The sequence below is a fragment of the Centruroides sculpturatus genome, unplaced genomic scaffold (genome assembly GCF_000671375.1).
Source record: "Centruroides sculpturatus isolate CEXI.00-Female unplaced genomic scaffold, Cexi_2.0 scaffold189, whole genome shotgun sequence".
In the NCBI taxonomy this organism is placed as follows: domain Eukaryota; kingdom Metazoa; phylum Arthropoda; class Arachnida; order Scorpiones; family Buthidae; genus Centruroides; species Centruroides sculpturatus.
In genome coordinates this window covers 13,614-24,038 of record NW_019384395.1, presented here as the reverse complement: position 1 = coordinate 24,038, position 10,425 = coordinate 13,614, and the positions used below count along the sequence as shown (strand labels likewise).

Sequence of the window (10,425 nt, the reverse complement as noted above, 5' to 3'; positions counted from 1 at the left end):
CAATTTAGAAACGTTACAAGACGTAAATATGGGCGTGTTTGCTGTTAATTTCAACTTAAACTCGAAATATAAACCTTATTTTATAGAATAAATTCAAGTTAAAAAAAAAATATATATATATATTCAGGGTTTCAATTTACGTTATACTTTAATCTATTATATTTATTAATAAAAAGCAAGGTGAATAGCTGTATTAATTAGAAAGTAAGCTTCATAATATTAAAGCCAAATAAGATTAAGGTACGAGAATTATTCTCAGTCTGTTTTAAAGGTAAATAGACAAAGTATAAGTATAATTTTAACTCATAAATGTATGCATTCATTTAAAAGCTAGAAGTGTCTGTAATAGTATAGTACTAAGAAACTGTCTCATTGAGAATTTAGACAATTGTAGTTATTATATCTTAAATTAAAAGTTCGTGGACCGGCAATAGTAATAATACAATAAAGAAAAGATAGGAAGGAAAATCACGAACGAATCTAATGAATTGAACGATCTCCCATGGGTGTCTCTTATATAACTTTTACTGTGGAAACGTTTCTGTAGACAATATTTTAAGAATTATTCTCATATAGGCCAAGATTATCTTGTTTGAAATATATGTACAACAGTTTTACTAGTCACGTTTGGCTATTGTATGAGTTTCCCACACCGTAAAAGACACGAATTTTATCACTTCACTTACACGTACTTAAAACATCACCTGTCACTGTTTTGTACTGTAGGTGGTCTCGGAAATAAATAACGTGATAAACAACGTTCAATGCACGAATTAAAAAATTCCACAAGACTTAATTTCATTTTTATGAGAAGAAAAATTTTTAACAAATTTTCAAAATATCTTAAAAATTATTACAATATTTTTTTTAGGAAGTGATTTTTGAATGGTTCGAGATCAATGACATGAAAAATGATTACTTTTGAATAACTAAGATGCCGACTATTGTTACATTTAAATAACATGGTTCAGCGCATTTCATTTCTAAAACCACGAACAATATGGGTCATAATACCTTTCCATTTCAAAACTAGGTTTTTGTATTGTTTATCTTTGTGGTAGTATTGAAATAACTAAGTTTAAAATGTAAGAAGAAGATATACTTTATGGCTTTTGATCGTGATTTTGTTTTACAAAAGAATTACTTTTAATCAGCAAAAATGAATGAAATGCTTTCTTTTGTAATAAACATGTTATTTCAATATTACAATATGTTAATAACTAATGTTCTTTTTATAAATATATGTGAAATACACAGAGAAAATAATGAAAATTATTAAAATATTTGAAAAAATAAGCTGGACTTACCCGGCATTCGTAATTCGTACAAGTTTGTTGCAAGAACACATCACACAGTTACAGAATATTGTGAATATTTATTACAAATATTTTTAAATTTACAAGTTTAGTTTATAAATTTAAAAAACAAAACTTGTAATTTTATAAATTATAAAGTTTTATGTAATATACTTCTTTATTTATGAATATTATTAACCTAATACAGTGAAGTTTACAGTAGAGCTTGCAATTTTGTTGAAAGATAATCATTTTAATAATAAAAAAAACCTTAAAGGCAGTTATCACATAAATTTCCTCTTTAAATACTATCATCACATATTCTCTAAATCCATATTACACCTTTATTTTTTCATAGTAGTAGCTATTTAGTCCTCCCTGTAAATGACTTTTCTAGATTTTATCTGTGTAGGAAGAGATTCTATGTCAACTGTAATAACAACAATGGCATAAATCCATGCTAAAAGATCACGCACAGAAGAAAATATAAGATGCCCTTTTGGCATTTATTTATTTAGAAAAAGAAATTATGCTTATATTTTTGAATATTTAATAACTTTAGGAAAGAATACACATAACAAAGATGTGAATACAATAAACAATTATGATTAAATTTTAGTGTAACTATTTCAAATCTATTGAGTTATATGTAATGTATAGTTATATCGAGTTACTATAAATATATAAAATTATTATGAGATATACTTTTATAACCAGTTTCTATTAATTCTTTTTTCCTCGAAGGTTCACTTGCACTCTAATATAAGTAAATTATTATTTTTAAATGACTTAAATTCAATATAATCTACTTTGTTGTAAGTAATGATAGGATCATGAATATTGATTAAATTGTATTTATAATATTTATAGACCCACATAAAAGATAAATGATGCTTATGTTTCACGCACATCTTGGAATAATTGGTGATAGCTAAGGCACGCAATAACACATTTACGATTGATCTACAGGTTTTGATTAATGATCCAGGTTACAGTAATGATTTCACAGTTCACTTAAATTAATTTTTGAAGTCAATGAACTGAAGAAATGATTTGTGAGCTTCTTCAGTTCGATGTATTCTAGTGGAATAGTAGGAAAACTATTCTTTTGTGTGGCATAACGCTACGCAGAATAGGGCATTATATTCTTCATAACTCCCTATGCCCTTTTCATGTTTCGATGAAATGATTCGTAGAGAATTTCTTTAGTTCACTATCAGATTTTTAAACATTAATCTATCTATTCTGCAGACACTAAGATTAATTCGGTCAAGCCTATAACGGCTAAATTACTCTTGGATGGTAAGGGAGGAGCCCAAAATATCCGGGTCAACCCATAAGTGAAAATTTCTGAGAGATTCGAACTCGAACCCGGGTCCTCCAGAGTGATAAACGACTTTCGGTCTTCCGGCTGTCTTAGAAGACTACTTATACAAGTATATTTAAAGCTATATATAACTTAACTAAAGCTAATTTTGATTAATGATTATTATTAAGTCCAATCTTTGTTATCAATAGAAGCTTCACATAGAGATATTGTTCATAAATAATGAATTTTTATTAATAATTTTACATAAAATAGCTACGGAAGTCATTTTCATTAATGGCCTGATTTATTTATATTATAAAATATACTAAAATTAATTAATTTATAAAAAATAAAAATACAAATTAAGTGAGTAAAAATTCGAATTAAAATGACATTTAGATGCTATTTATTACTCTTTCATTAGGTCTACATTATAATTTTAAACAATGCATCTGTGACAGGATGGAGGCAGTAAATTAGACTAGCATTAACTTGGTTCAAAGAACGCTTTCATCAATAAAATGAACTTATCTTATTAAATTACCATTAAGTATAATGAATATTCATCAAGGCACATTCATTAGTCATTTGTGATCAGAATTACATGAATTATAAATGACTAATAACAGTTATTATATAAGTAAACTGCAAAAAACACGAGTTTTATAATAGGCTATTGTTTGAAATGGTAGAGATAGAGCTACAAAAACTTATCATCGAATTAAAATTAAATTTTTCAGTAATCTAATTACCATAATTTAATCACTATTAAATGTAGATCATAGTTTTCTCTTTACCATTTACGAAAATGCCTTATAGTTAGCCTAACTTAATTATTTGAAAAATGTCGATTATGTAAATTAATAATAATAATAATAATAACCATTATTTAATAAATTTTTATATTCAAATGATTAATTAATTGTCTAATTATTGTGGTATTTTCTGATGTTAAAATTAGGTCTGACAGAGGTGAGACGGGATTCAGCCTCAAATGTGGGATTCCACACCTGTTTGAATGATCTTATTATCTTCTCTACTGGATCTAGTTAAAAAAAATCATCATTAATTTAGTGTTTTAGTAACATTTTTAATAATTAATTTTGATTTTTACATTTCCTGAATGACACTTTTCATGTATTGTTAAATTAAATGCTTTTATGCTTAATATATAATGTAATATATCGAAAATTTATATAATATTTAAAAAGTTTGTTATATAAATATACCATTTTAATTAACATTTGATAAATATAACATTTTTTTAATTTTTCATCGCGAAAATTTAAGAATTGTTGGAGTTTTTTTTTTGCGTTTTATTAGATTCTCAACAGTTTATTCGGGTTATAAAACTATAAATAAACAATTAATAAACAATAGCTTTATATTATTTGTTTTGTATAAAAATAGCATTTAAAAGATTTAAACAAAACCATTTTCTTTATGACTATTTTCAGTAAGCAAATGAATTAGATAAAGAACGAGAATGTATCTGCTTATCTTTATATTATATATTTACTTGTCATTTTTTCACTTGATAACTTTCCTAAATATATCATTCCCATTGTTTTTTTTTCATTAGGCATTATTAAAACATAGACTTTTATAATTTAATTTTCTATAGCAAAGACGTTAATAATTTAACTACATCGAGATAACAAGCATAAGCATAAGTGACATATTGTTTTGACGGTAAATTTTTGATTATTTATATATACATATGCATAAAAAATAAAAAAATTATAATTAAACTATTGTTATATCAGTGAAAATATTTTCTCATAAATTATCCACTATATTTATAAAACAATACAAATCTGGATTGGCTTCTTTCCAAATTAGTATATTTTCTTCGAAACGAATTGTAGTAGATTTGCAACTTTGTCAAATTGACCCTTATCCCGGATGTAGATCATTTGGAAAACTAAAGCGGGGTGGAGTATTACAGTTTTGTCCATTAAGAAAACAACGTGACTCGAAGGACCTTCATCCCATTGCTTACTAAACAAATGAAGATTAAAGAAGGAAACTAAAATAGATAGAATTTACAGAAGAAAATGATTATCTCATTCATTTTCTTAAGTAATAAATGATTGATAAAAGGGCAAATAACCTATTTATCTAGATTTTGAACGAGACAGGGCGAAAACTCGAACCTGCAAATTCTGTATTTATATGGGTGTGTTTGAAAAATTTGGGCCATTTTGAACAATTCCTAACCCATATTGTTCGAAAGACACAATGGATCGTTCTCAACTAGATCTAGATAATAAGATCTTCGCAAACTGCTATAATAGTTAAAGGTGTTATAGGAAATCAAACAAGCCTCATAAAATTCCAAATGTATTCATAACAAATAATAAAAAAAAATCTATATTATGATTATAAAACATATCATAGCGATAACATTAATATGTATATACATATATCAAATTTTCAAGGTTTCATTTAAGAACAATGGAAATATTTTATTAATTTCCTTATTATAAACTAAATAATTATATAAAATTTTCCAGATTTTTTTTCTTTTGCTTATTTCTTTATATATTTTTAAAACATTTGCTTTAATTTCTACTTTACTCTTGTATTATCTCAATTGGACAATGTAACATGTTCCTTTAAACAACATAAAATAGAGGAAAAATTAAGCATACTAATAATGCCCTAGTTTCGTGTAAATTCAAGGACACTTTTCTGCCCTTATTCAGCATTTTGTTCCACCCAAATCATGACAACTTCCACGTGAACACAGTGTGAGAGTTTATATACAAAAGTCCTCGACAATGGATTTTCCTATTTAAATTAAAGATTATCGAAACAATAAAGTCTCATTTCTTACAGTGGGGCCACTAGTTTAACCTTTGATTCGTAATAAAAACAGTAATTTATTCGGACGAAAGTCGAAGAAAGGGGATTTTCCTGCATCGTTTACAAGCCTAAAAAAAGGACATTAATTATAGTAGAAGGGTACTAATCGTTTCCCTCATTTCTATTTTTAGTAATAGACATATAAATAGACAATTTAATTATCTTTTTAATTATAAATAATTAATACATTCAATCCAATTTATGAAAATATATTTTTAAATGATGTTCTAAACCTTTGTGTTTAAAAATTGTTTCAACGAGTCATCCTTATTTATTTATTTAAAACACTAGGAATTGTCTTACAGATAAAGAATTTCCTCCCCCAATTACAATATAAAACCCAATACATAACGGATGTATAGGCCTATATATAATAATGAAGAGGTTAATACATGAAAAACATTGGGAACTCCTGTTCTAGACTTTCCAGTTTATATATTTTGTATATTATTTTTGAATTATGCTCATGAGAAAATTTTGGAATCAGTCTTTTAGGCGATAACTAAATTTTACTTTATAACAGAACAGGTATGAGTTATTAATATCCTTTTAATAGTTAAAACAAATAAAAAATTATAAATTAAATATTTTTATATCACGAGTAAATATGTAGATGTGTATGACACTATATACGGTCTTTATAATGTATAAAAATAGATTTTATTTCTTTTTTTATATCATAAAGAGATAAAAATCTCTGGAAACAAGCATCTTTTGAACTGTCTGGAGGTGTAAAATTATTATAAAACTTTAACATGTCTGGATAAAGTAATGATAGAAGAGTCTTACAACATAAAGGGCCTGTAAAATTTGTTGTTTTTTAATGTAAAATTCCGATATAAAAATGAAAAAATCTAAATTTATTCGTATACTTTTACAGTCTTCAGATAGGAGTAAAGTTTTTATATATGTTTAATTGAAAAATTACAATGTACAACACATTTCTTTGCAATTCTGATAAGTCTAGAGCTTTATAAACGTTTATAAAAATATATTACGTGAGAATTTCATAAAAAAATTATTTTTAAAGGCTTTAAATACATATATAAAAAATTAACTTAAAAATCTGATATAAACGATAAATTTGCATCTATAAAAAATCGAAAAAAAGTATTTAAATTCCTTAAAATATTTTAATAAAAAAAAGGTTTAAATTTATGAATCAAGTGTCTGCTTTTTCTATTTAAAAGTATTACGCATTTATAGACAGACAGGATTGTTTGACCTCTTTTAATTTATTCCTTAAAAATAAAGTAAGAGTAACTTTATTAAAAATAATAAAAGAAAATCAAATAAAATCCAAGTAATTGATAAATACGAACAGATGTTTCCGACTGGTATTTGTACCTTTTTTTTTGTTTTTAAATTAAACTAATTTCTACTTTCGGACTAGAATAGGTTTTATTTTAATTCCCCATTAAAGAAAACAAAATCATTAACTGTAGGTTGAACACAGAGTTTTGGGATCAGACAACTTAGTAACCCCAAGGCATGACATGCATTATAATAAAGTATAAGTTGCTGTCCCTGTTAGCCATATGGTCATATTTAAACAAGTCACGAAATTACTACTACTGATTATATTCCTGATTAAATTTAAATTTCAAAAAAATGTACTGTAATATAATTTCATCCTCAAATATTGACAGGAAGTTTAATAATTTCATTGCATAAATCATTGTAAGCAATTCATCTCCTTATATTTTATTTATTATGTAATAAACTAATATACAAAATAGCCAATTTTTTCACTTATTTTTTCCATTTTTAATGACTCTAGAGTCCTCATACTTTATTAAATTATTTCAAAGGTTAATAAGCTTTAACTTTAAACTTTTTTTCTTTAAATTTAATTATTATTATTATAATTTTTATTGAGAATAATTAGAACAGAAATNAAAAAAAATTTTTTTTTTCTGTAAAAATCTCACTATTTGCTTTTACCTTAAGTGATGAAGAATAAATAAACTTATCTTTATTATTATCATTTCCTTATCCTTTTATTGCTTACATTTAATTATTATTCGCATCTCCTTGTGTATTAATTTTGCACGCTTCGGTAATTTTAAAATCTTTGTAAAGACTTTTTTAAATGATAAATCTGATATTTTTATCTTATTATACATATATGTTTTTTTTTTTTTTTTTTTTTTTTATAAAACAGATATGCACGGATAACTTTATATAGGTCTCTTATATATATATAGATACAGCATATAAAATTACATTCAGCATCATTTTCCTTTAGTTAGAAGAGGATATAACAATTATAATATTCGATAATTGCAGTTATAATGAGTTGATATATCACTTTCACCCGTTATTTTCCATTTTTTTTTTTTTTACATTTTCCTATATAATTTTACGGATTTACAGTTCGAAAATAACTTAAATGATCCGAGTAAAACTATGATTAAGGTAAGAAAATAAGGAATTGTTACGTGACAGAGTCGATAATTTATATAAGGTAACAAGTAATAATGCCTTTTTATAGATGGCGAATCCGTGTTATATATATATATTCTACTAATGAAAATGGAAACTTTCATTTCAATCATCTGTGGCATCGAACAGGTTCTTAACAGTCGGACATCTGGTTGGAAAGACCTTTTAGACTTAACGACCTTGAACTAATTTCGCGCTATTTCCGCTTTTACCATTGAGATGTATACCCCGTATACAATGAAACAAATGCAAATATAATTAAATTAATCTATATTATGTATAGATAATAATAATTTTCATTCCTTCTAGATTTAGCGAGTGTAATTTGAGTAATCAGTGGCATCCAACCAATGAAGGGAACTGATTAAACAGCTTTGAAATGTTGCAAATATTTTTTAAAAAAAAGTGTGTTTATATTTATATTTATACGAAGAAAACTTCCTGTTCGGAACTGGACAATTGTGCAAAACTAATTCTGAATCGATTGTTACGAACAACGAGGTCAATCGAACTGGACGAACAAGTTCGAATCGCAAGTTTTATTTATGTATAGAATAGTCAAAATTAGATCGGCCTTCGTTAAAAACTGTTTTTCATTTTCCGTGAATAGAAATTAGAACGTTACATGGAAGGAAAATGCTTTACAACTTTCGAAAATAATCCGTGAGAAATTAGAAAATTTACAATTCTCTCCATCACTAATTCCTCCTCCTATTTTTCATTTAATTAAATATTGCAATCAATAACAGTTACAATACTCCATTACCAATTGATTATTTCAGTTAATGATACGAGATAAAGCGAAACAGAATCCATTTACAAAATTCTTAAAATAGAAAAGAAGAAAAAAAAAATTGGCGTTACAATTGCTCTATAAACATTATAGAATAATTTTAAGAATTGGGAAACGAATGAAAAAGAATTAATCTGAGAATCAACGCGTGAATTTTTTAGAGCTCGACTGGAATTATATCAAAAACACATTCACTTCGGTAAGTGGAGGATGAAATAACCGGAATGGATCCCTAGAAACCGTTTCCTCAGCCAATGTCCACCTTTATGAGATTATGAGAATCGGGTCACTCTCAACTTTCATTGTTCCATACCGTCTCGGACGTTCCCTGCAGCCATGTGGCACCCGGGTACGCCCATGCGATTGATCCAGTAGCATAAATTTCGGTTCCTAACAGTTGGCCGAGTTTCACAATATTCGAAAGCATTAAATAATTCGAAATGTAGCCAAATTCTTTCTTTCCATATCAATAAACTCGGATATTTTCAGACATAAATCCAAATTCGAACACGAAAAACCGTTGTTCTCGACTCTAGTACTTCCTGACATTAAATTTTTGCCTTGGGGAATGTTATTATTTTTAACAAAAATAACATTCGCCCGCTTTTTTGTACCAATAAATGATGCAAGTTATTGGAACATTAAGGGCAAGAACCCTTTCAATATCGTCCTAATAAAAATTTTCAAATTAATAACCATGAATAATCAAGAACTTCGAAGAGTCAGCAAGTATACTTGCAAATTATTCGAATTATATCTTTTTGCAGCGCACCAGTGGATCTTGCAAAGTCCACATTGAGAATTCCTTACGTTTCCAGTAGGGAATTCTCAACGTGGACTTTACAAGAGCTGCATTAAATGAATTAAACCTCGAGAATACTAGAATTAAGTTTAAAAAAAAAAAAAAATGGGATGAACTTACCAAGCAACACTACAAACAGCAGACGACAAGATGCAAACGACCTACAATTCTTCCAAGCGACACAGGATGACATAGTTTCTCTGAATGTTAGTATATGAAACTGTTGTTAGTGATACATTGATTGTAAAATAATATCACAAGCCTGCCGAAGCCAGAAAGAGAAGCTTCTTTTAACCAGCCGAAAAAAGACGGAAGCATGAAGCTGCTTATTGCAGCCGATAAATGCCAAAAAGTTCGTATGCCTTGTCGGATTAAGGCCACTCCAACGCCACCTGGCGTTCGAGTTTGTCACGTGCCGACTTCGTCATCCTATTACGTCAAAGGCAATTATTGGGGCGTGAAATTCGAATATGTTTAAGGTGTCCAGTTTGCAGGCTTTTATGAGGAGACGATTTTTTCCCTCTCTCTTTCTACCTGCTAAATTTATAGATTCGGCGATGGCACGAGGAAGAACTTCTTTTTTTTCTGTACTAATTCTCTCTGTTTTTTTTAAAAAAAAATACGGTGTTGGGGACTGATATCTTAGCTTGTTTGACTTACTAATTTTAGCTGTCTTCTTTAATGATCGTATAAAAGATCCAGAACTTAGAAGAATGGCGGTTACATTAAGGAAAATCATTTATTAATAGAACGATTAACTCGATGGAGTTTTAAACACTTTGGTTTAGTGTTTTTTTTTGTATTATTTTTAGAAAATTGATTTGTTTACGACAAATTTAAATACGAAAAATCACTTCTCTGCAAGAATTTCTTATAGTTTTATAAGGAAAAATGATTTTTTATTTATTAACTT

At 27.2% G+C, this 10,425-nt stretch overlaps 1 protein-coding gene across 1 annotated transcript in view; it reads right to left on the bottom strand.

Moving 5' to 3' along the window:
• The window catches only part of LOC111618349, a 22,952-nt gene extending 13,093 nt beyond the window's left edge, over positions 1 to 9,859 (bottom strand). Inside the window, exon 1 of the mRNA XM_023359845.1 lies at positions 9,633 to 9,859. Within this exon, the coding sequence (XP_023215613.1) occupies positions 9,633 to 9,705 (73 nt within the window). The 5' untranslated portion in view covers positions 9,706 to 9,859. The remainder of the gene's footprint in view (positions 1 to 9,632) is intronic.
• Positions 9,860 to 10,425: the final 566 nt, after the last annotated feature.